Source organism: Lycium ferocissimum, chromosome 1, assembly GCF_029784015.1.
Source record: "Lycium ferocissimum isolate CSIRO_LF1 chromosome 1, AGI_CSIRO_Lferr_CH_V1, whole genome shotgun sequence".
In the NCBI taxonomy this organism is placed as follows: Eukaryota; Viridiplantae; Streptophyta; class Magnoliopsida; order Solanales; family Solanaceae; genus Lycium; species Lycium ferocissimum.
The window spans coordinates 72,833,853-72,861,423 of NC_081342.1; the positions used below are offsets into that span (position 1 = coordinate 72,833,853).

The 27,571-nt window shown below is 34.0% G+C and overlaps 3 protein-coding genes and 1 non-coding gene across 4 annotated transcripts; 2 read left to right on the plus strand and 2 right to left on the minus strand.

Annotated features, from left to right (window-relative positions):
• LOC132067570 (uncharacterized) lies at positions 1–2,744 on the plus strand. The gene is made up of 2 exons (XM_059460843.1): positions 1–88; positions 2,236–2,744. The coding sequence occupies exons 1-2, from the start codon at positions 1–3 to the stop codon at positions 2,742–2,744; spliced, it is 597 nt and encodes a 198-aa protein (XP_059316826.1).
• Positions 2,745–3,723: 979 nt separating this feature from the next.
• TRNAL-CAA (transfer RNA leucine (anticodon CAA)) lies at positions 3,724–3,807 on the plus strand. The gene has a single exon. It is a non-coding gene; the product is annotated as a tRNA-Leu (tRNA).
• A 6,098-nt stretch (positions 3,808–9,905) lies between these two features.
• Positions 9,906–19,223, minus strand: LOC132059932 (calcium-dependent protein kinase 1-like). The gene is made up of 9 exons (XM_059452775.1): positions 18,804–19,223; positions 16,939–17,205; positions 16,373–16,516; positions 15,548–15,700; positions 13,164–13,279; positions 12,915–13,082; positions 12,065–12,192; positions 11,893–11,992; positions 9,906–10,346 (listed from the first exon to the last, which is right to left on the minus strand). The coding sequence occupies exons 1-9, from the start codon at positions 19,198–19,200 to the stop codon at positions 10,263–10,265; spliced, it is 1,557 nt and encodes a 518-aa protein (XP_059308758.1). The 5' UTR covers positions 19,201–19,223; the 3' UTR covers positions 9,906–10,262.
• LOC132059938 (uncharacterized) lies at positions 13,744–15,541 on the minus strand. Its single transcript, XM_059452784.1, has 2 exons — positions 15,109–15,541; positions 13,744–14,795 (listed from the first exon to the last, which is right to left on the minus strand). The coding sequence occupies exon 2, from the start codon at positions 14,634–14,636 to the stop codon at positions 14,103–14,105; it is 534 nt and encodes a 177-aa protein (XP_059308767.1). The 5' UTR covers positions 14,637–14,795; positions 15,109–15,541; the 3' UTR covers positions 13,744–14,102.
• Positions 19,224–27,571: the final 8,348 nt, after the last annotated feature.

Genomic DNA, 27,571 nt, shown 5'->3' on the forward strand with positions numbered 1-27,571 from the left:
ATGGTAGCATGTGTTATGTTTAACAAAGACAAAGGAAAAGGAGCAAAGTATCAAGAGGAAGCATCATTTGTGCTTTCAAATTCAGAATGTAAGTTAATTTTTCAGGTCCAGTCGCTTAACTTTAAAAATTCTTAGTATTGGACATATTATATTTGTAAAATTATGGATGCAAACATATAATTTTTGTAGTTTCAACAATTCTTTACACACACATTTATAATTCACATCGAAAATACAGGATTCAGATAAACTCGCGACTAAATAGTTGCATCAGCCTTGTGTGCTTTCTGTTATGTCTTTCTTCCAGAAAGGTCTTCTTTTCACGCATCCTTTAGTCTCGAAATTTAAGTTATATATATCGATAGTATAAAAAGATATATTTATAGCGTATTTTAATCTGTTTTAGCAAGTAATGTAATTTGATTTTAATTTACTTATCTTTAATTTGTAAGTTATATACATTATTAGTGCAAGAAATTTTCACACATCATGTTATTTTTATTTGTTTTAACAAGTTACATGTCTTATTCTCAAGATTATAATTTACAAGATCCACATTTAAGAAAGCTTACATATAAGTATCTATTGAATCTTGATGCGTAAAAACAACATTATATAACTTAATTTTTGTTATAATTTCGAATGTATACTAATAATTTTGATGTTTACAGTAAAGTATATATAAGTCATGGCTACAGTTGAAAGAACGACTAATTACAGGTGCTTCGTCTGTTCTTTTAAGGTCTAAATAATCGGCTATAACGAGTCTAAAAATAGAAGCATGTATTATCTTTTAATATTTCTCTCTTCTTCTTTTTTTATATTTCCATTTATTATTGGAGTCATAGCATTGCAATTTTGACAATTAAGGGACTAAATCGTAGCATATAGCACACCACCTAGAACTTTCAAACCTCTTACACCTTTTAGTTTCGGTTACATCACAAAGTCTATTAGAGTAATTAATTAGTCTATTTCTTGCCCATGTTTTAATGAAGCTCAATAATTAATTAATTCCAATTTCATGGGCAGAAAAAAAAAACTACATCAATGGGAAAAAATGACTAGGTAAAAGTTTGGTAGTTGCTAAGCTCTGCAGTCTTTTTTCTTATAGAAGCATCTTCAATTCAATATTTCTTGACAAGAAAATGAATATAGCAACAAAACACTATCCATTTTAAAAATAAATATAATCTATTTCTTTCTTTTTAACTTTTTTTGGAGAAAGACGAACAACGTGAACAACAAACCAAAAAAAAAATTTGTAAAATTTGAACCCCTACCCCCGTGGCGGATGCAGGATTTTCACTAATGAAGTTCAACAGCTGTTATATAATACATAAAATTTACCATATGTATACATGAATAGGATTTTCCAGACAAAGGGGGTTCAAATACCGCCTTCACACGGAGAGCAGGAAACATTTTTACTACAGATTCATCTGAATTCATAACTTTTGACACTTAGTGTACATATATATATAAAAACATACTAAACATCAAGAGATATTATATCTAAACCCTTAGTTCTGACAATATAATGAGTACAACACTAAGAAGCTTAAAAGTAGAATCCATTAAATTATATCCTGGATTATCCGCCTCTATTTCCACCCCACACTAAGAAGCTTAAAAGTAGAATCCATTAAATTATATCCTGGATGATCTGCCTCTATTTCCACCACTTTAGCTTCGCCCTACACCTATATGCTGCAAAGATTTGTTAAAAAACTAGGCTGCAATTATAAATCATAATATACTCCTTTTTGACAAATATAATTGCTTTAATAATAATTCACGAGGAGAAGCTTCCATGACTATAATAATAAATAGAATAAAGTCATTGACAAAAGAAGACAATAAAAATTTCAACACAATTGTCCCCACACCAAGTCAAATATTCAAAGCCGTGCTAACGCGGTTAATTAGTACACTATAGTCATGTACCAAGGCTTCTTTTATATAAATTCATCATTCCATATCATAGCACAAAAATATCATCAATTCATCAATCTTTCAATTTATAAAGTTTCTAAATATGTCTCCACCCCAATCCCCAAATTCATCTAGAGATCAAGTTCGTCCTTTGGCACCTTCATCCCATCGAATACACGTAGAAAATGAAGAAGGCATTAATTACACGTCCACATCCAATACAGAGTTAGCAAAAAAACGACGTCGTAGGAGGTGCATCAAATGTTGCGGTTCTTTGCGGAGTTACGACAATAATCGTAGGTATCGTTATCTTGATTCTCGCGCTCACTGTTTTCAAGGTAAAAGAACCTAAGATATGGATAAACTCGATCAAGTTCGAGGGGTTGAGTGCCCTCGCTAGTAGTTCCAATCCTCAAACCAACGTGAATATTACAGTCACTGCAGATATTTCCATTAAAAATCCTAACGCTGTCTCGTTCAAGTTTAAAGCTGCAACCGCTACTCTCATTTACAGCGATAGAGAGATCGCGGATGCCCTGGTGCCACCAGGGTCTGCCAGGGCTCGACGGACGTTCCGGATGATCATTAAGGTCACAGTTATGGCTGAGAAATTAATGGGAATTCCCCGGCTAACGAGTGATTTGTTAAAAGGGGAATTGCCTATAAGTATGTCCACAAATATTAATGGAAAGGTCAACTTGGGTTTGTTTAAGAAGAGTGTTCGTATAAGGATGAATTGTAATATGGTGGTAGATTTACAAAGCCAGGAGGTTAAGAACATGGATTGCGAAAGGAAAGTTTCTCTCTAGTTATTAGAATTCGAAGGTGTGACACTACAGTAAATTGAGTGATCTTCAATTGATTATGAAGGGTCAATTCTTGGAATTCGAACACTACAATTTGAACTATGACGTTTTGACTATTATATATGGATGAGAAATTCAATTTTAATTAACAGCGCGTATTATAAGCTATATATGGTATACTTAGTTGAGATTATGAAAGGAGTGATATATGTAAGGACATCATGGCATTGTTCTATATATATTTCTTTAATTTGTTTGATTTTTTTGTTTTTGTTTTGTGATTGATGAGTATTAGTGTGGAATATGATGGAGGGAAGGAAAAAAGAATGTTGTTTCGAGTCTGCTTTGTACTACGATTAATTAATCAAATTCTCTCCAATTAAAATATACCAAATTATAATTTCCATTATTATAAACGAATTATATAAGCATTAATTCAACATCATTTTGCTGCATGTTGATGCTCGTTTTTTACAAACATCATTTTTAAGCTTCATGTTCTAAATAAGTATATGCACTCAAAGAGACAAAAATGGAACTACTTTGATTCTTTGTTTTTCACTTAGTTAACAGGCAATTAAGGCCTATGAATTTTCGAACATTTGTCACTGCAGGGCCTATAAAAATATTAACGTAAGTGCATTAACATTGTTTGCAAGTCATGTCAGTGTAGGCACAACATAACTTTACCTGTGCTTGACTAACATGATAAGTCGTGTGATTGATTGGGTAGATATTGAGATGAACTTCAAACCGTTGAGTCGACGTGTTTTTCTGCTTGAAGTAGTAAACAAGTGATCCCGAAATCTTTGGTTAAGGATGGAGTTGGAGGAATTCCAACCATCTCACCACATTATTTGTGGTAAGCGAGTGACCTTAACTAATTTCTTATTTAAACAACAATTACAATTTATTTGTTAAAAATTGAGCACAGTTTGTTTTATTGTTAAAATAGAAAATCTGTGATTTACTTGACAAATCAGTCAGGATGGCCGAGTGGTCTAAGGCGCCAGACTCAAGTTCTGGTCTTCGTAAGAGGGCGTGGGTTCAAATCCCACTTCTGACAGTTTCTTTTTTGTGTTTTTCATTGTTAAATTTATTATAAGCAATCTCTGATGATTATTACTACTTTAAATTCTCAAATCATAAGTTGTGTTAAATGCCAATTTTTTATTTATTTATCTCTCACTCAGTGTTTGGTATTCGCATTGAGATCTTGAACTTTTTTTTTTTCGGGGTTTCCCACCGGTGTCCGTTACCCGCATTGGAGCTCAACTATATCCGGATTCGCGTCGCGTAGGGCCCATTTGTGGAGCGCTCCCTACCAAGGATTTTTCCATACCTAAGGCTCGAATCCGAGGCCTCTGATTAAGAGATGAATAGTCTCATCCACTGCACCACATCCTTTGGTTGTGAGATCTTGACTAATTCAAAGTGCGTCATGTAAGACCAATGCAAAAATACTCCCTACCGAGAGTGTTGGAACCTATCCATCTCAACTTCTCCTTAAGATCTCTTTGATGATTACTACTTTGAAATTCTCAAATCATAATGTTATTTTAGATGTCATATATTTTTTTTTTTTTTCAATTTCCCATACAATGTCCAATACTTGCATTGTGGTACTATTAATCTCAATTATACAATGTCAGACTCATTAATAAAGGGAGGCACGCGCCCTACCAAGAGTTATTCCCTATCTATATCCGAAACCGAGATGTCTGGTAAAGAGTGTTGGGATCTTATCTATCCCAACATTATATCTTATGTTGGTTTATGCCAGAGTCGGACCCAGGATTTTAAAACGGCGGGGGCACTATTATCTTAACATAAACGCCAACAAAAAATGTAATGATGATTGAGGGATAACACTGTGTCGGACTGGTAACTCATAACGTAGCACTGACGAAAATACAAGTATATAGGTCAAATATGTGTAATAAATAAAATTTAACATAGTGAAGCAAATGAAAAGAGATAGCCCAGTGGGTAAGGCTGTGCAATATGTGGTGACAGTGCATGTTCGAATATGGGCGAGCTCATTTAACGCTTATTGTTTTTCTAAAAATAGGCTCAAAAAAATAATTTGAAAGATTTAAAGTAAAGTTGCAGAAAAAAAATAGTTTAACAGCGCTGGACAAAGGTGGAGGGGAGGGGACAAGTTGGTAATTTTGGATTTATTATTTTTGTTTCGGAAAAGGGTAAAAAATGCCCTTAATCTACGTAAAATTGAACAAAAATACTCTTTGTTCATAGTTTGGTCTAAAAATGCCCTTAAACTCTATGAAATTACAAAAATGCCCTTATTGTTTAATTAGGCATTATGATTGTTGTACCTCAACCTTAAAACCAAGAATGATATCAACAAATGTTTATCCAACTTCAATTCGGAAAATATTAAGAAATAAATATTTTCTATTTTATTAGGAAAAAGAATTTTATAGTTATCTAAATGAAAATTAATGAGGGGGTTACTATGATCTTATATATATGACATATATTATCAGTTTAAAAAGTACAGGGGATAATTTTATTTTAATTGATAAAACGAGCTTAAGAAGAAAATAAATTACTTTCTACTTTCTTATTAGTTAAAGGGATTTTTAAAAGAAAAGAAACAAAAAAAAGGTTTCTTTAAAAATAATATTCTTATAAAAAGAATGTGTTTAAAAGAAAAGAAACAATATGTTTATTAGGAAAAAGACATTTTTGACCCAATCAAGTAACAATTAGAGCATTTTTGTTCAATTTCATATAGTTTACGGGCATTTTTAAACCAAACTATGTACGGAAGCCATTTTTGTTCAATTTTACATGGTCTATGGGCATTTTTGACCCTTTTCCCTTTTTATTTTAAATAAATATGGGACCAGGGTTAAAAATATGCAAAACTCATAGTTTGGTCAAACCCTGCTGCCCCTATCATTATTTAGTTGGCTAAATATATTTTATTTCACAAATGATTGAAGCTGGATTAATTAGAAGACTAAATTATTACTTCCTCCAGTTTAAGCTAAGTGTTCAATTAGCTTTTTTATTTTAATTCAACATAAGTGTTTACTTATAAAATGAAGAAGGAATTAACTTTATTATTTTTATATTTACCCCTATTTACCCAAAGCAATATATAAATAAGAGTCTTATTAATTAAAAATAGTTTAATCAATTTATTTTTTCTAAGAATTAATATTTTTCATTAACTTCTTAAAAAAGATTAAGTGAACACTTATTTTGAACCGAAGAGAGTAGTGCAGCACATTCTCCCGCTTTCTTAAACTCATTCAATCAGTTCAAATGTAACACGAACTCAACTCCATTTTTCTCTAACTTCTTCTTCAAAATTCTAGCCCCTTTAGAAGAAAAAATCGTATATTCTTCAGATTGAAATCAATATTGAAGAAAAAAGTTGTTGATTTTGAGGCTTATTCTATTAATGATGATATAATAAAAGTACCCCTCTATTTTAGTTTATAACTCTGCCCTCCATTAGCTAAAGTGATCAAATATATCCTCCGTTAGTCAGAGTGTTCACTTATAGTGGATGGAAATTTCCAATTCAGCTAAAATTACCCATTTAATTAAAAATATCCATGCCCCATATTATAACCCGTCCCGACCCACAAAAAATAATTCCACCCCACCCAAATATAGAGCCTGTTTGGATTGGCTTATAAGTTACTTATAAAAAATTCGTTTTTTTTGAGTGTTTGTTCATAAACTTAAAATCATTTTGTGTATAAAATAAGTCCAAAAAATAATTGGTGGTTGAAAATTTATCTAAAGCGAACTTTAATATGTCTAAAAATAACTTATAATCAAAAAAAAAAATAAGTTAGCCTACCCCAACTTTTTTTTTTTGGCTTATAAACTGATTATTTTAAGCCCATCCAAACAGGCTCATATCCCTTTTACGTTCTAAAACATTTCAGTCCCATGTTTTGGTTCAGTTTTTGACAGTTTTCGTTCAGTTTTTTGACAGTTTTGGTTTAGGTTTTGTTTTAGTTTTTTATTCATGTTTTTGACACAAGTTTTGCAGCAGGTTTTAGTTCATTTATGGTTCAACTTTGGTTGCACGTTTTGGATCAGATTTTGAGTTTTAGTTTTGTTCAGTTTTGGTGCAGGTTCTGTCCAGTTTTTAGTTCAGCTAAAGTTCATTTATGTGCAGTCATAATCTTCAGTTTTAGTTCATGTTTTTTGGTTCAGTTCACTTATGTGCAGTCATAATCTTCCATTTGATAATCTTCTAATACAAATCGACAAAAATTATGGGAATTTATGCTTACGTGCTTTTGGATGCCTAAGTTCTAAGTCCACTACACTTCAACTAATTAGTAATACACTAGTTTATCTATTCTATCAGAGTCTGTTTTGCTGGTTTTCCTCAGATTTCATTTTCTTTGTAGTGATCTTGATGACATTTGGGAAATGCTCATAGCATTTTGGATTTTGTGCCATGGAAACTTTTTAGGAGGCTTTTGGCCATAGAAATAAAAAAAAAAAATTCACTTTTTTTTTTGGAATATTGGAGTTATGTTTGGCCATAGTTTTTTAAATTGTATTTTTTGTTGAATTGTAGTTGTTTTGGTTGTGAAGAAAATGATTTTTTTTTTTGATTTTCTTGTTTTTGGAATTTCGGAATACAACTTCAAGTTGTATTTGGAATTTTCATGGCCAAACGCTGATTCCAAAAAAAAGTGAATTTTTTTTCACGAATAAAATAATTCTTATGGCCAAACGGGCTCAATTGAGTAATAGTAAATCCATATTTGAGTTTGAGTAAGTTGTTAATACATGGGTGGTTATTATATAGCAAAGAATGATGATTTATTTTGCACAAATGCTGTCATTGCTAGCTGACAGTAGATATAGGAATGGCAATAGGGCGGGTTAGGGCAGGTTAGGGCGGGTCAAGCCTTGACCTGCTAAGATTTCGAGCCGCCCTGCCCTGCCCCATTTAGCATTTTCAAAAAATTTGCCCTGCCCTACCCTGCCCTGCTAAGCCCTGCCCCGCCCCGCCCCGTTTATGTTATCTTTCATTTCACCTCTTTATTTTTCACTTTGGAGCATGGATTTTTTTAAATTGGTTGAACAAACAATTCCTGAAATTGAATCTTTTTTTTTTATTTTTTTATTTTTTATCGTTAGGATTTGAAAATATAATTAGTAATCAATTCCTGCAAAGATTATTGTGAAAGAAAAAGGTCATTGTGATAGTAATGTTGCACTAGTATTTTGTGAACTGCAAAGATTGATCCTAGCAAAGATCGACTTTCACAAGTTTTTTAGTAAAACAAAGTTCCAACTAGTTCTAAAAAGTGCAGTTGAATCATAGTTTTCAATTAAAACCTGTTTACAAGAGCCAATCTTCAACAATCTTTTTCACTTATTTTCCGTTGCCAACCAATCTTCAAAAACCAGTTGCCATAAAGTACAGAGAAGATGATAATGAATCTTCACAATAAGAAATGGACTGATGGTCTCATACCAATAAAATTGAAACAAAAAAGTGGAATAAACCCAACATCAAAAACCTGAAACAAATATCATTGTATTAGAAAATGTATATGTCCATCTTATGATATACCAACCGAACTACACAGAATTAGCTGGACACACAATGATCCAAACTACACAAAAGCTGTCCAGATTTCAACAACCAAACAATGCAAAAATCAAATTTTGCCCTGCCCTACCCTATTAAAAAAATTCAAAAAATAAATTTTGCCCTGTCCTGCCCCGCCCTGCCCTGTTTAAGCGACGCCCTACCCCGCTCCGCCCTGCCCCAATTGCCATCCCTAAGTGTAGATATGACAGAATTTTTGCACTTTTGAGTTTTGAGTAATAAGTTATTAATGGAGGGTTGCTATCTAGCCAAAGAAAAATGATTTAGTGGGGACAAAATGCTGCCAACTAGTAGCAGATTGTAGATATGACAGAATTTTTGACTTTTGAGTTTGAGTAATGAGTTATTAATGGATGGTTGCTATCTAGCCAAAGAAAAATGATTTAGTGGGGACAAAATGCTGCCAACTAGTAGCAGATTGTAGATATGACAGAATTTTTGACTTTTGAGTTTGAGTAATAAGTTATTAATGGATGGCTGCTATCTAGCCAAAGAAAAATGATTTACTGGGGACAAAATGCTGCCAATTTGTAGCAAATTGTAGATATGACAAAATTCTTGCAATTTTGAGTTTGACTAAATTATTAATACATGGATGGTTGCTATTAGGCATTAGCCCAAAATTTTGGGTGGACTGAAACGTTTTAGAACGTGAAAAGAATATATTTAGGTGGGGTGAAATAATTTTTTGTGACGGGTTATAATATGGGGTATGGATAATTTTGGCTGAATTGGGAATTTCCATCCATTTAAGGGTATAAGTGAACACTTTGGCTAACATAGGGGTATATTTGATCACTTTGGCTAACGGAAGGCAAAATTAGCCAATAAACTAAAATAGAAGGGTATGTTTGACCCTTTTTCTCAATGATAATTGCAAAGTTGAAGGAAAAGTTATTTTAGCACTGAATTTCCATTCTAACGTCAATACCAAAGCTTAACTTTAGACCTCATGTCTGAATATCAAAAAATCTATATATGTAAATTTCATACAAGTGTATGCATGAAGTTGCCAAGAACAAGAAGCGGAGGAGGACCAATTCAGCCAAGTTTGAGCTTCTTCAGTACTGTCTAAACATTAAACAGTTTCTAAAAATGACTATTTTTAAACAGTGTCATCACAAACGGATATCTGGTATCATTCCTATACTTTTTTTTAGAGTAAAGACTTTTTTGGTTCACATACTGGTTATGCAAAGATTAGGAATACAAAAATTGTTGTGTTGATTAATACTGAAGGAATATGGGAACTGCCTCAAAGCAATTCTCCATGACTTTCTAGGTGTTGTAGTGTATGTAGTTGAGGTGACATTTGTGTCGATGGTTTTCTAATTGACCTGATAGTATAAAAACTCATTTACACTGACGGTGTATATAACTTAAATTCACCCCGGATACCCATAATTGAAGATAAACTACTGTAACCAAATGTGGGACAACAAATACATTCCTCTAATCATATTGCTTGTTTCAAGAACAAGAACACAAACTTAATTCCTGTAAGGGCATATTCTGGTGAATGCTGAAAAGCACACACAAAGAAGGAGATATGGACTTTCTCTTCATTTGTTTCAAGAGGTTGAAGTATGAACCAGATAAGTACATCATCTCATCAATTGTATATACTATACACCAAGTGGATTTTCAGATTTGTATCACTCATATCTGTATTCAATGGGAACATCCTAAACCAAACCAGAAGCTCAACTCAACAAGGAACTCAACAGCCAATTGACCAAAAAGCTGAACTTTTTTGTTCAATATGGATGAAGAGGACCAAAACTCTCACAATCCCAGAGAGCTAAAAACAGGGAACTGATCGGATCTTTAGAGGTTCCACTGGTAAACTCACTGAAGCAGCAATGCTAATCAAATGGTGCTTTATGATTTCGTGGGGTTCATCTGCGACGTCTATTATTGACAAAATCTGGATTACCTTTCCTCATCATGGCAGCGAATTCATCGTAATTGATTCTTCCATCCTGAAATTGGATAAAAATATTTATCTATGACAGTCCGAAAGAAATCATTATGTTTAACCACAAGTCACGCACAGAATCTTAGTTTTTGTGGGGTGCAGCCGAAAAGATACTTTCTTAAATTTAAGAAAACATCACTAGGCATCTTTCTACGTTTTATTTGAGACATCAATTTTATATTGGCTCAGTTCAACTATTACAATTGACAAAATCTTTAATAAGAAACATAATTTCTGCAAACAAGTGGCGAGAAACACGTTCATTAAACTGCCATCCAAAATTTTACTTCCTTGAGAGGAGAAAATGACAAAAATGGTCACTTATGTTTGGGAGTAGGTTCAAGATAGTCCCTAAAGTATGCTTCTGAAGAGTTTTAGTCCTTTTAAGTTTGCCAAAAGGTTAACACTTTTGGTCTCTGTTAAATATTTAAGATCTCTGTCCAATAGATTTGAGGAAAACTAGGGGGAAAAAGAAGGATTTAGCGGGAGCTCACATTTGGAGGTACAGTTTCTGCTAACTTTGGTCTCTTTCTAGAGTTTGGTGCAGTTTTTTGGGTGCATTTCTGCTATTTTTGGTCTACTATTTGTTGTCTAGTACTGTTTTTTATGTTGCACTTTCTACGATTTGATGGGACTTTCCTAGAGCCCGTTTGGATTGGCTTATAAGTTGCTTATAAGCTATTTTCAGCTTTTTTGAGTGTTTGATTAAAGTCATTTTGTGCTTAAAATAGCTCAGGGCCCATTTGACTTAGCTTATCTAAAGCAGCTTATAAGCTGAAAACAACTTATAAGCCAAAAAAAATAAGTTAGACTACCCCAACTTATTTTTTTTAGCTTATAAGCTGCAAACAGCTTATAGGCATAAGCCCATCCAAACAGGCTCCTAGTGTCTTTTATTAAATCTTTTTTTACAGTTCCCGTCAAATAGAGATAGTTAAATATTTTGCAGAGACAAAAAGTGTTATCCTTTGGCAAACTTAAGGGATAAAAGCTGTTTAGAGCATACTTTAGGGACTATTTTGAACCTACTCCCAAATATAAGGGACCAATTTTGTCATTTTCTCTCCTTGAGAGAGACCTATTTGTAAAGGGAGAAAGAACGAGAGATTCAACTTCAGTTCTCCAGCACAATTTCCGGTCGTTATTTAAGCCACAGAGAGTCCTTACTATTTGCTCAAAGCACTCTTATAAAATCTCCTAATCGGTGAAAATAAATTCTCACAAACAGAAGATGATTAGATGCTGTAAATAGAAATATCATACCCCCTCCGTCTCACAATAGTTGCCAAGTTTTGCTTCTCGAAAGTCATTTGACTAATCTTGGGAGCTAAATTAGATTAGATTAGCTCAATATTTTAAAATTAAAATTCAGATATTCAAAAACTATACGGAAAGTACTATCAGTCGCAATTCTTTTCATATTATTATGGTGAAAAATACATCTAAAATGTTGGTCAAAGTTCATTTAGTTTGACTCTCAAGAAGCGAAACGTGACAAGTATTTTGAGATGGAGGGAGTATAAACTTGCATAAAGTAAAGGATACCGTACATTGTCTGTGTCAACTTCAGCAATGATCTCTTTCATTGTTTTTTCATCAGTAATATTGTATTCCTTCAGGGCATGCTCCAATTCGTCCATCGTGATATACCTAAAGGGGAACAAGATTAGAAAACAGTAAAATGTTAATCCAATGTGGAGGAGAAGGTAGATAGTTTCATACCCGCTATTATCCTTGTCAAAATACTCAAACGCTTTGTACAAGTGATCTTCTCTTTCCATGCGATTCATGTGCATCGTAGCTGTTATGAACTCAAGGTAATCAATTGTTCCATTTCCATCAACATCAGCCTGGAAGAGCAACCGAATATCTGTATTATTGACTAATGTATCGACCATGTTCGGAAAGTGAGCACGCTATGTGCACCCAATCTTCTGAGTAGTTGAAAGCCAAATATTCATCATATCGAAGTATTTTAAGGGCATTCACCAAACCGAAGTCTTTCCTTTGGACGATGTAGGCTTCTGTTCACATGCTTCACCAAGAAGCTTTTAGGGTGTGTTTGGTAGGGCGGAAAACATTTTCCAAAAGATGTTTTGCAATTTCCCCATATTTGGTTGGTCAAAATGTTTTGGAAAACATTTTCTCTAGCAAATCAAGTTCCTTAAAAATGAGGAAAATGACTTCCCTAATGGAAGTAGGGAAAACAAGTTTCATAAGTGACATTGTACGTTCATCACTTCATTGTCTCCAACACCCCCAACCCCACCCCCTACCCCATCCCACTCCCATAGTATTTTGCTAGATTACATATAAATGTTCTTGGGATAATATTCTTTTGATTGCTTACCAAACACTAAGAAATAAGTAAGAAACCCACTTGTTTTCCAAGAAAATATTTTCTGGAAAAAATGTTCCTTCGTACCAAACACACCCTTGGTTCCAGAAATTATCCCATCAAGTGATCCACTGCTTGCAACTTTGTCAAGACTAATAATTGCAAGATGGAGATATGAGCGAAAACGATAGGGAATGGTAACCATAAAATAATAAAGAATGGCCAGGATAATACCGCTTCCATCAACTGCCTGACTTCTGACTCAGAAAGCTTTGTGCCCATTTTTTTAAGACCAGCTTTCAATTCTTCAAATGTGATTGTCCCACTGTCATCTGTGTCTATGGATTTGAACATTTCCTTCAAGCCAATGATTTCTTCTTCGGAGAGATTTTGAGCAATTACCTACGAATTCAGGGAGATAGAAGATAAGCACGGCTAAAGGGAACAAATGTAGGGAAGAAAAATTGAATATACGACTCTAACCTTCAGTGCTACTTTCTTCAGCTTGTTCATAGCACGGAATTGTTTCATTCTAGATAAGACAGCAATGTCAAGAGGCTTGTCAGGTGCATCACCATCTTCTCTCATCCATGGATGATCTACATTTGCCAAAAAAAAAATACTTTCAGTTATAGTACGGTATGAAATGGTCATTCCAGAGACTATAACCATCAATTACCAGAACCTATAAGGAGGAGTTATCACAAAGACCATAGTTATTCCTTATTCTTTGAGTTCTATGAAACAAACTTCCAGAATGTACTAACCACGCCTCACTCCCTAACTAGAGTGGATTGGCCATATGAATCATCTATATTCAGTCTACTCTAGTTCACAAGTTTTTTTTTTTTTTTTTTTTTTTTGGGACACTGGTAATGTTGTATTCCTCAGCATTTAAGATATGCTGGCCACCATCAAAAGAACAAAAAGCAGTAACAAGAAAGAAAATACTCACAGATAGCCTAAGAAATCTACAAGGTCTATTTCCTCTACATCTTTCTCTTTACACCAAAAGTAAAAAGATACAATACAATTCCATTTAACTAAGTAGATGGAATTGGACCTATCTTCAAAGCTTCTGTTATTCCTTTCCTTCCACACTGTCCACCAAATGCAGAGTGGAATTATTCTCCACCATTTCTTCTGACTCTTGCTTCCTCCTCTTCTAATCCAACAGCTCAACAAATCTGCAGTATGCTCAGGCATGGTCCATATTGTATTTGTAAGACTAAAGAATAGTGACCATAGTTGTGATGTGAAACTGCAATGCAAAAAAAGATGATTGTTGGTCACTTCAGTTTCCCCACATAATTAACATCTTGAAACAATGATCTGCCCTTTTTTCTTCAAAACTTCTGTCAAACAGGCCCTTCTGACCACCAACCATGTGAAGCATTTTAACTTAGTTGGTGCTATGTTTTTCTACGCATTTCTCCACAATATTTGCTGGTTTCGGTTTGGTTGCATATTAGTTAACCTGTACGCCTTGTTGACAGAGAATACCCCATCCTTCCTATGCATCCACCTCAAAGTATCTGGCTCTGAGGTGGTGCCTTTGAACTCCTGCAGGCTATGTAACAAATTGGCCACCCTATCCACTTCCCAATCATTCAGCAATCTTCTAAACGAAAGATTCCATCCCTGATCTGACCAACATTCATTGACAGCGCCCTCTGGATTATTGCATATCCTATACAAATCAGGAAATGAGTCCTTCAAAGGCCTCTGATTGTTACAGCTATCTCCCCAAAACTTTGCCTTCGTCCCATCTCCCACTTTTATGTTCAAATTGCTTTCCAGACTTGGCCACAGATTTCTAATTGTTCTCCAGACTCCTGCCCCATAAGGGTTTGAACTAACATTACTGCACCATGGATTTAATTCCCCATATTTGCTTTTGATCACCTCCTTCCATAGGGCTTGTCCTTGTTCATTGTATCTCCACAGCCACTTCATTAGGAGGCTGTTGTTCTGCTTTCTTAGATTTCTGATTCCCAAACCTCCTCTGTCTCTGCTTTTCAAAACTTTCTCCCATTTTACCAAATTGTATCCCTTGTTTTCCTTACAACCATGCCACAGAAAATCCCTTCTAAGCTTGTTCAATTTCTTCAGCACCTTAGAAGGTAGAGGAAATAAAGACATCACATAGGTTGGAAGTGAATCAAGCACTGCATTGACAAGAATGACTCTTACTCCTAGAGAAAGATATTGAGCCTTCCACCTTGCCAATTTCTTCTCTGTTTTCTCTATTATGCCATCCCATATCACTTCCTCTTGTATGATTACATTATCTTTTTAATAATAAGTACAAGGTATGGATAGAGTTGCTTTTGTTTTAATACGAAATATCATATATAAGTGTGGATGGGTTAGTAGTTTACTAATATACTTTTTAAGGATCAATATATAGTTGATAGCCATGTCATACCCGTGCGTCAAGGTGAAATTAAGAGTCTATGTACATGTTCGTCTTGAGAGGGAATAAATTTGGTGGCAGCACTGATACAACCAATATGTTCACTTGGATCACATCTCATGCATCATATCTTACACACATTCATTAGGTTCAGTTGGAATGTAGTAATAAAAAAGAAATCAATCGGCACGAGCATGTATCCTATGGAATGTATGGAAGGAAAAAAACCAATAGATGCTTTGAAGGAAAATCCGAGTAAGTCCATGTTTTGAAATATAGATGTGCACAATCTTTGAGTCTTTGTATAACTATATACTATAGCTTATTGCGATAATATTTTGGACTTTATAGACTAATTACCTAGCTAATCCATGATTATGACTTGAAAAAAGATCATACCAGATCGAGACAATATAAATATGTACAGATCTTGATTAAAGCTGAATCTTACTTAGGACTTCAGCTGAAGAAAGCCTTTCCCTAGGATCAGATCGTAGCATCTTCTTAACAAGATCTTTAGCGCTACTTGATACTGAAGGCCAAGGATCAGATGAAAAATCAAGATGACCTCGAAGAACAGCATCAAAGATACTTTGATCATTTTCTGCGTACAAAGAAAGAGAAATCCAAGTCAACAAATAATACAGTGGAACAGTTTAGGAGAGTATTATGCAAAAACTTTGCCCTGTATAGTTTACTTTCCGGTAGCTATTCAGCACTAGAAACAAAAGGCTCAGAAAATTTAGCAAAACATCTTATAAATTCATTTGCCTAAAAACAGGATATGCTTCCCCAAGTTTGATACTGGCAAATGGTTTTAAATAATTGGAGCAGATATCCTCTTGCTAGTTTTACAGGAAGCCAGTAGCAAATATGGAGTCAGAAAACTACGATGCTCAGGTACTAAGGAAACACTAACTAATGCAAGATACCATATAATCAGTAAGATTAATTTGTTTCTGTGGTTACATTATGGCAATTACAAGAGAACACACATAATGCTGTTCAAATACTTCTGCAAGATAAGTAGGAAATTCTTCAACTTTTTATGCCATTTCGTCGAGTTTTCCTGCTAGAATTCCTGAACGACGTGTTTCTTCAATTTCTTTTTCATATTTTAGCGTAAGAGCAAAAAAATGAAGATGTCATATGGTACATGCAAGAATCCACCATAGTTCTATATGTGCTGAAACGAAAAGGAAAATCAATAATGAAGAAGAAGCTTTTAGGAAATTCCGATGCTAAAATTTCTAGAGTATGTAGCAAATGAAGTTACCTCCATAAAATGGTGGAACACCACTAAGTAGAATGTATAGAATAACTCCAGCACTCCAAATATCAGCTTCAGGTCCATATTCTCGGCGCAGAACTTCAGGAGCCACATAATATGCACTACCAACTAGGTCTTTGAACACATCACCTGCATCCACGAGTGTTTTTAACGTTGAATTGGTCACTAATGTATCCCAAAGAGCCGTAAAAAAGTGGTCAAGCTAAAAATCTAACAAAGCATAAGATAAAAGAGACATGATCCAGGTAAGGCGCTTGAATTCTGCTACATGAAAAGGCTTCCTGATTTCGATGAACTAGACAACATTAAATCCATTATTTTGCTGAATCAACATTAAATTATTGGGCATCAAAACATTTGGTAACTATATCATCAGAACACGATATCTTTGAGATTTTGGAAGTCCTTAGTTAGCCTTGAACCTAATAGGTCAAGCACTGAGGCTTGGTTTCACAAACAGCAGGCACTACTTATTCTTTTTCCTCAAATTCATACAGCAGACATCAATTAGCTTAAAATTAAGGCGCAATCGGTTGATGATCGAATAATACCTGGTTTGAAAAAGACTGATAGCCCAAAATCAATAGCCTTCAACGGTGAACTCTCATCTGAGCTCAAAAAAAGGAAATTTTCAGGCTTTAAATCCCTATGCATAACTCCCATAGAATGACAATTATGAACCACAGTCACCATCTGCCGGCAAACTCCAGCGGCAGCTCTCTCGGAATAATGTCCTTTAGCAATTATCCGGTCAAAAAGCTCGCCGCCGGCACAAAGTTCCATAACAAGATGAACATGATGCTTGTCCTCGAAGGTACCTTTAAGTTATGAAAAATCATACTTTTAATCAGAGGCATACAACAACAACAACAACAACATCATACCCAGTATAATCCCACAAGTGGGGTCTGGGGAGGGTTTTGTGTATCCAGACCTTACCCCAACCTTGGGAGGTAGAGAGGCTGTTTCCGATAGACCCTCGGCTCAATTTCTATATTGAATTACAATTTACCTTTAAAATACTCAATTTACCTTCAACATATGATTTACAACCACACAAATATAAAGTACTACTATTAATGAGAACGAAATGGAAGGAATAAAGCAAACCAATATAGAAAATGAACATGATGCTTGTCCTCGAAAGCACCTTTAAGTTATGAAAAATCATACTATTAATCAGAGGCATCTTTCTATACTTAGTAATAACAATTTACCTTTAGAATACTCAATTGGGTTAATAGCACTTTTGATCCTTCAATTATTGGTAAATTCAAATTTTATCCTTATGATATCTAACTAAGCACATTTAACATTCAGTTACTTGAAATGTGTGCTTTTGATCCTTTGCTTATGAATATTCACAAATTTACCATAATTATTATTTATTAGTCGTTCCATCGCTCAATTACCCATGTGTTATGTTAAGCTTGTACTGTTACTCCATATTAAACGGTAATATAGTTCTAAAAGTAGTTCAAATACAACAAAATTCTGACATAAAAGGACTAAAAACACACATTTCGATTAATTGAAGGTTATATATGTTTCTTCAGATATCACAAGGACTAAAATCCGAATATATCTATAAATTAGGGACCAAAATGCTATTATCCCTACTCAATTTACCTTCATTGAAATAATTTACAGCCACACAAATATAGTACTACTAATCAGAGGCATATTTCTATAACTAGTAACAATTTACTTTTAAATTACTCGATTTACCTTTAATGAGATGATTTACAGCCACACAAATATGGTACTACTATTAATCAGAGGCATATTTCTATATTTAGTAACAGTTTACCTTTAAAATACTCTATTTACATTCAATGAAATGATTTACAGCCACATAAATATAGTACTATTAAGAGATAATGGTTAAAAACACACTTGAAGTATCACTTTTTTGCGAGTTTCCTACCTAAATTTTCAGATGCTTATGTTTCCTACCTAACTATCACCAACTATTTATCAAAACACACTTCGAAGCTGACTAGACCGAGTGTTACACCTCAAAAGATGTCGACAGGTGCGTGTCGGATACTTCAAAAGTAGTGCATATTTGGAGAATCCGACACAGGTGCAGCAGTATTTTGGAGAGTCCAAGCAACATAGGTTTGAATACAATCCAAAAGGTGAGTAACAACTTAATTTGCCCATAAAATCTCGTCCACGTGACAGCTGACTCATTAATTTCAAGGTATGTTTTGATTAAATAGTTCAAGCATGAAACGCAGACACCTTACAGTTCAGGTAGAAAACTAGCAAAAAAGTGTAACACTAACGGAATAAAGCAAAAACTAATACTCAATTTACCTTCAATGAAATGATTTACAGCCGCACAAATACAGATACAGTAAAAAGTAATAAATATAGCAAAATGAACATGATAGCTTGTTCTAGAAGTTACCTTTAAGTTCAACAATATTCCGATGACCAGTAAGATGATGCATAATCTGAACTTCACGACGAACATCCTCAACATCATCCTTATTAATAAGTTTCCTCGTAGCGATTGACTTACACGCGAATTGCAGGCGCGTGTGTTTATGTGTTACTAAATAAGTAACTCCGAATTGACCACGACCTAATTCCTTACCAAAAATGTAGATAGAACGAACATCTTCAAGTGGGCGATTGAGTACACGGCCGATACCTGAGAGTGGACGTGGTGGCGGTGGTTGTGATGAAGGGATTATACGGATACCGGTGGATGAAGGCGGCGATGAAGTGCACGCGCCGGCGGTGGAAGTGGACGCGCCGGCGGAAGTTTGGTTGGAAGATGATGAGCTGTTACAGTTGCCCATTATTTTTGGAGTTTTTGGGAGGAGTGTTGAGTCAAACTTGAGCTATATATATGGTGTGTGGTCTGAACTGATGACTCAACATTTACTCAGAATTGACCCATTTGACCTTGTAATGTGTAGTATGTTCGGTTATTTTTTGGCTGCTATAATGCGAAATACCTCTTTGCCTGTCGGACAGAGTTAAATTTGCGTACACTCTATCATTTTCAGATTCTATTTTATAGGATTTCACTCGGTATGTTGTTGTTGTATAATAAAATGTTGCACCAAACATATACTTCATATGTCTCAATTTATGTGATATTTTTCACTTTTCGAAAATAAAACAAAAACAAATATCTTTTGATTGCAATTTATTCGTGTCTCTTTTAAATTGTTAATTATTATCCCTTATAGTATTTTGTTTTACGGAAAAGGCCAGAGATATGCATGTACTGTCAACAATATGTTAAATATACCACTCGTTCAGTGGCGGAGCCACATAAAGTCGAGAGTGTGAACCCCCTTGACGGAAAAAAATATTATTTTTTACAAGGTTAAAATTATTTTTTATGTATATGTAGTAGGTGTTGAACCCCCTTAGGCTTCTTCGTATGTTTATTTTTTTATATTTTGAACCTCCTCGGCGAAAATTCTGGCTCCGCCAATGCACTTGTTATACTTTTGATTTAAATATACCCTTTTCTTTATAATTTGGCAGAAATTTACCCTTAATTTTGACGGAGAGATACGAGGCAAGCTCAGAATCAAATGACTCGCTCCAAATTTTAAATACCGATTTCTTAAGAAACCCACTCATTTAAGCCATCCCGAGCCAACCCTTCCGCTTTGAGTTCCATTCTTTCTCTTCTTCTCGTTTCTTTAAAATTATTTTTACTGTTTAATACTTATAAAATTTGAGAAGAAGATATGCCATCTACAGAGCCATTAGAGGTTGTGACTTGTGGGACTGTTGAGTCAAACTTGAGCTATATATATATGGTGTGTGGTATGGAAACAAAACATTTACTCATGGAGAGTGAAATGACAAAATTGACCTTATCTGTCGTGATTTCTAAAAATAGTTGTCTCATTTGACATTTTAGAAATTCAAGTCAAATTTAATTATTTTCCTCCCATTTTACTATCCTCATAGCAATTGTTTTGAAGCTACAAACATCTTAATTATGTGGAGATAACACAGTTCTGATGGAGAAAAGAACCTCTGATTAGCTTTTTGGAAAATTTCCAAACGAACAATTTCAATGAAATCTTTCAATTCTTATTTTACTATGTTCAACTCTATGTATTTCTATATACGTAGATTACATTGAATGTACAAAAATGGCTATGACAGAGTTTCTCTTATAAATAGAGTAAATATTTAATGAAAAGTTATTACTATATTTTAAGACATAAATAAGGGTAAAATAGTAAAAATAACTCCTAATTAATGGATTAGTTTTTTAAGAGGCCTGTAAAAGAAAAATACCGAATTAGATGAGCTGTTATAGTTGCCCATTTTTAGTTTGTGAAGACAACAATCAAACTTTGAGTTATATATGGTATGGTCTCAACATTTACTCATGAGTGAAATGACAAAATTGACCTTAGCAAAATATGGCAAAATTTGTCTGGTTATTTTTTGGCTGCTATAATAAGACGTTCTTATAAAGAACATATAATATACCCATCGTCTCAATTCATGTGACATTTTTGTTTTTGCAGAATCAAACAAGAATAGTTTGATTGCGATTTATCCATATGCATTTTTAAATATTTTAAATTATTAATTATTATGGCTTATAAATTTTTTTACGAAAAATGACCAAATATATCCGTATATTGTCAAAAATAGTTTAAATATACCGCTCGTTATACCTTCGATTCAAATATACCTCTCTCGATATACTGTTGGTCCAAATATATCCTTTCATTATACTTTGGCACAAATTTAAGCTTAATTTTGATAGAAGGACACGTCACGATCTCAGAATCAAATGACCCACCCCAATTTTAAATACGGATTCCATTAGAAACCCATAGAGAAGCATAATAATCAAACTAATGGCGTGTGTGTTTGTGCGTTACTAAGTAAGTAACTCTGAATTGACCGATACCGGAGAGTGGTTGTGGTGGCGGTGGTTGTGATGAAGGGATTATACGTACACCGGTGGTTGACGGCGGCGGTGAAGTCGACGCGCCGCCAGAAGATGAGCTGTTACAGTTACCCATTATTTTTGGAGTTTTTTGCGAGGACCCATTATTTTTGGCTATTTTTTGTAAGCAGCGGGTTTAGTCGATCGTCGAGAGCGGCAATATCGTCAATTTAGAAATAAGACAGCTTAGAGCATTTGTACGTTATGCAGTGGGAGGACAATATTCACAAAAAACCCAAGCCTCATTAATTTAATTCTTGAGACAGATGTCCCCTGTTAGCAGTGATGGTCCCACTTTTTTATGTCAGAGCAACAGGAATAGTGGGGGCCCATATGTCCTGTCTCGAAATGTTTTCAACCCAACCCATATTTCAACTTTTCCCTTTGGTGCACTTATATCCATTGGTTTGGTAGGCAGGATCATCGACCAAGGGCAATTTCGTCAATTTAGAAATAAGCTAGCTTAGAACATTTGTACATTATGCAGTGGGAGGACAGGATTCACAAAAAACCCAAGCCTTATTAATTTAATTTTTGAGCCAGATGTCCCCTGTTAGCAGTGATGGTCCCACTTTTTTATGTCAAAGCAATAGGAATAGTGGGGGCCCGTATGTCCTGTCTCGAAATGTTTTCAACCCAGCCCATATTTCAACTTTTCCACTGGTATTATATCCATTGGTTTGGTAGGCATGGTTGTCGACCAAGGGCAATTTCATCAATTTAGAAATAAGCCAACTTAGAGCATTTGTACATTATGCGGTGGGAGGACAAGATTCACAAAAAACTCGGGCCTCATTAATTTAATTCTTGAGCCAGATGTCCCCTGTTAGCAGCTGATGGTCTCACTTTTTTATGTCAGAGCAACAGGAATAGTAGGGGCCCATATGTCCTGTCTCGAAATGTTTTCAACCCAACCCATATTTCAACTTTTCCACTGGTGCAATTATATCCATTGGTTTGGTAGGCATGGTTGTCGACCAAGGGCAATTTCATCAATTTAGAAATAAGCTAGCTTAGAGCATTTGTACATTATGCAGTGGGAGGACAAGATTCACAAAAAACCCAGGCCTCATTAATTTAATTCTTGAGCCAGATGTCCCCTGTTAGCACCTGATGGTCCCACTTTTTTTATGTCAGAGCAACAAGAATAGTAGGGGCCCATATGTCCTGTCTCGAAATGTTTTCAACCCAACCCATATTTCAACTTTTCCTTTGGTGCACTTATATCCTTTGGTTTGGTAGGCGGGATTGTCGACCAAGGGCAATTTCGTCAATTTAGAAATAACCAACTTAGAGCATTTGTACATTATGCAGTGGGAGGACAAGATTCACAAAAAACCCAGGCCTCATTAATTTAATTCTTGAGCCAGATGTCCCCTGTTAGCACCTGATGGTCCCACTTTTTTATGTTAGAGCAACAAGAATAGTAGGGGCCCATATGTCCTGTCTCGAAATGTTTTCAACCCAACCCATATTTCAACTTTTCCACTGGTGCACTTATATCCACTGGTTTGGTAGGCAGGATTGTCGACCAAGGGCAATTTCGTCAATTTAGAAATAAACCAACTTAGAGCATTTGTACATTATGCAATGGGAGGAAAAGATTCACAAAAAACCCAGGCCTCATTAATTTAATTCTTGAGCCAGATGTCCCCTATTAGCAGTGATGGTCCCACTTTTTTATGCCAAAGCAACAGAAATAGCAAGGGCCCATATGTCCTGTCTTGAAATGTTTTCAACCCAACCCATATTTCAACTTTTCCACTGGTGCATTTATATCCATTCTCATTTCCATTCAACTCTACTTTTTCTTTTCAGTTCAACCTTATTTAAACTAAAAATATGAATAAATCTCATATCATCTTTTAAGATATAAATGTATTTTCTAACCCAAATTTCATTATCTTGTGATGTAAAAATATAAAAAATATGAACTAGAATGTGATCAAATGTAACGTGATAGATTGTGTTTACCAATGGGGAGTGATGTTCAACGATGATGTTGAGTACTAAAGAAAATATATTATTCACATGTTAAAAAGCTAATAATATTTCATAAAAATAGAGATGCTATATTGAAATAACGCAATGCTAATTTTTAATAAGCATATAGTAACTTTTTTTTTTAAGGGAGACACAAATAAAGTAATAAACACCAAAAGTAATTATATTCCATCAAGAGAAATATATTTTATATTAGTTTTGAATAACATTATTCCAAAATTTCAACAATTAAACGCCATAAGATGTTCTATTCCCCAACTTAAAAAAAAACGTACTTCAATTTAAAAATGATATATTGTATGATTACTTCATGCTTTTGCTGAAGAATAAGCGCAGAGTATTTATTTAAGTTTAAAATACTATAATTTATTTTTATACAACCTTTCTTATTAGAAAATATTGAATATTGTTACACAAGTGTACGTGAAAAAAAATGAAATTAAATTTCTCTAATGTTTTACATATGAAATGATGAATTAATGAGAGGTTCGTTTAGAACACATTTGAAAATCTGAAGGAAAAAAAAAGGTTTTTCTCTTAATAAAAGAATGTTAAAGTGTACAAGTAAAAGTGAAAATTTTTTTTTAGTATAATGGACAAGTAAAAGTGAAAGAGGGAGTAGATAAAAGTAAGATTAGTTGAAGTTAAAGTTAGACAAAAACAAGTAAAAGTGCACGGGGAGTACATAAAAGTAAGATTAGTTGAAGTTAAAGTTAGACAAAAATTAAGAAAATAAGCTTTTTATTTAAGAAATAAATTTTTAAAGTTCTGCTTGAATGTAGTGAGCATTTACTCTTTCAAAATTTGATGTGAAGAGTTGAGGAGGAGCTTGTAGCTGCAGGTATTCTAAAAATATATATTGTTTTAAAAACAGTGAACAAACTAATTACGAGTTGAATTCAAATAAGAAAGATTTAAGTTTTATATAGATCACTTTAAATTACATGGGGAAATTTGTACAATTGCCCTTATTTCGGGGGTGGTCTTTAATTTTTTTCCTTCGACTAATATCTCGAGATTCTGGGTTCAAACCCCGGCTCAATAAAAAAAAAAAAATCGCAAGGCAGAGTTTCGTAGCAAAGGGCCTATCCGGGCAAAAGTTAAGCCTCAAGGCAATTTGCTTTGCGATTTTTTTTTTTTGACAAAGCGGGGTTTGAACCCAATATTTTTGGCCACTTTTTTAAGCAAATGGCAAAAATTAAATACCAACAATTTAAGAGGCAAAAATTAAAGACCAGTGCGTTTGAAGGGAAATCTGCACAAAAAAATGAATTACATGCATCATGAGTTGGGCCCGTGCTTAATCTAGTATATACATATATGGTGTGTGGTCTGAAGAGACAAAATTTGCTCAATTAAATGACAAAATTGACCTTACAAAATTTGGCAATTGTACTCACTTTTTATAACCGTCTAGTTTGTCTGGTTATTTTTACGTTGCTATAGTAAGATTTTGTTGTAGAGAACATATCGTATATCACTCTCTCCTAATTTATTTGATACTTTTTGTTTTACGAGAATAAACAAGAAAATTTTGATATCGATTTATTCGTATGACTTTTAAATATTTTATGTAGTTTTTAAATATGTAATTATTTTTCATGACCGATTTCGAAGAGTGGTTGTGAGGAAGGAATGATGCCTATACCGGAGGTTGACAGCGGCGGTGAAGTGCACGCGCCGGCAGAGGAGGTGCTACAATTGCCCATATTTTTGGAGTTTGTGAGGACTGTTCAGCCAAGCTTGAGCTTTTGGCATTATATATGGTGTCTGGTCTGAAGACTCAACATCACTTATGAAGTGAAATGACAAAAGTGCCCTTACCAAAAATTTGGCAATTGTAACATACATTACAGGATTTAGTCAAGCCTCTTTCCAACAACACCATTTGGCTAAATATATTTTAGATCCTATAGCTAATTGTTGTTATAAAAGATACTCCCTTCGGATAAAAAAGAATGTTTACTTAGCCTTCAAAAAGAGTGTACATTTATCAAATTAAGAAATAATTAATCTTATTTTTCTAGATTTATCCCAATTAAGTGTTATGTAATCAAATCTCAATACCTATTTAATGAGGGACAGTTTAGTCAAATTATATATTTTTTTTAGGAGTTAGTATTTTCTTAAGGGGTATACAAATGGCTAAGTGGACACTCTTTTTGATCCGGAGGGAGTATCTAATACAAAGTTATATAAAAAAAATTAGTTTAAAAAAAATAAAATTGAATGTTATAGTAAAATGTTGCTCTAGAGGATTACCGTTATATAAAGGTCTGATTTGCAATTGATATACTCACAACGCCAGAGTGTATAGTGGAATAGTAAATTAAAAAAAGTTTTATAATCCAAATTAGTCGTGTCAGCAACGTCGTATACCAAATGTTGAAAGTAAGAAAAGAAAAAAACCACATATTTCAATTGAAAGGTGTATTATAAGTGAGAATGACGCATGTGGATTTTTAGTATTATTAGTTCAGTAAATGATTACAAGGCCTAAAAGATTACAATTTACGAGTGCTTATAGAAACTAGAAAGGGTCGGGTAAATTATCTTTCGAAGCTAAATCAAAGATCTCAATAATCTTGTGAGTGATTAATAAGTTTGATTCATATCCAATGTGGGCGTTAGAGCATTGGGAGGACCTTTTCTTAATACGAGAGGACCACGAAAGACGCAACTCTTATGTACCAGTTATTGTGCATACAATAAACATTTGATAACCAAGTGTACAGCAAATAATTGATAAAAGCATTTATAAAAATAGAATTCATAGATCACCATAATTTGACAAATACTTTAACTAAAAGACGATACAATTTTATTCTAGAACCCGATAAAAAAGATATGCGAACTTCGCTTAATTGATAATATTTACTTGATCAATATTCCAATTTAAGTTTACAACAAATGAATAAAAGAAGCAAAATAACGTAAGTTCTAACTTGTGACTGTGCAATGACTTCAACTTCTCCTCAAGTTTCAAAGCAATTATTTATTTGTGAAAAGCAAAATAGCCCTCTAATATTTTTTATTTGTATCCCTTTTAAAAAAAATTATCTTTCCCATTCAAACTATAAAAGTTTGAGATAGACACTTCTTTGACTTGCCGGTTATGAACAGGAAAAAATTGTCTTCCAATAATTTTTATTGGTAACCTTTAATCTAATTTTTCTTTCTTGCGTTTATTTAATTTTTTTGAGATACAGACTTCTTTGATTTGCTAGTTGCCACTTGCCAGTTAGGAATAGAAAGGTACAATCCAAACTGGGTTATGTCATCAAACAGCTCCACAAGTTGTCTTGTAGTAAAAAAATTATTAAGGAAAAAGACAATTTATTGGTAAAGAAAAAAGAGCATAGTACTTAGGGGTCGTTTGGTAGGTAGCCAAAATTATCCCGGGATTATAATCCCGGGACTAATTTATCCCATCTCTTGGGATTATTTTATACCATCTTTTAGATGGTATAAAATAATCCCAGGATAAGTGGGATAAGAAGGGATATCCCATCTTTTAAGTTGGGATGCATTTTATACCTTCTATCAAATATGGTACAAAAAATTAGTGCTGGGATATCCCAGCTTATACCATGTACCAAACGACCCCTTAAAGTATAATAAAGCATTGACTCATTGAAAACTGAAATTAATTAGTTGTTCTAAACGAGTGTTATGGCACTAAAGCAATAATAAAAAAGGAAAAGAAAAATAACGCCATAACTACAAAGAGAAGAAAAGGAAGACATGAGGTATCAGAATCAGTTAGCGTACATCTCAATTATTAGATTGAGTACCGATTATCTCTCATCAGTGCAGATATCGAGAAACTCTGTCCTCTAAAATTTAGGCAAACATTTGAACACTGGCCATTAAACTTGTCCGCTCCATTTGACCACTAACTTTCTTCGTCAAAATAATAATCTTATATTTATTTCTTAGTATAGTAAGAAGAATCCACATGTAACCTTTCTCCTTTTTCAATAAAATTTTCAGACTTATTATCCACCGAATTTCAAATCGTGATTTTAGGAGATTTTTCAGTTATATAAAAAAAAAACAGTGAAATCGGGCGCGACAGAACCCAACAAAATATGATGAAGGTAGAGATTTACAGTGTGTATATTTTATACTATCATGTTAGATTGGCCTACAACATGAAGTAACTTCTCATAATGAAACTCTTCATAACAAGCCTTATATGATAAGTTGAAAAATAAAATAGCAACAAC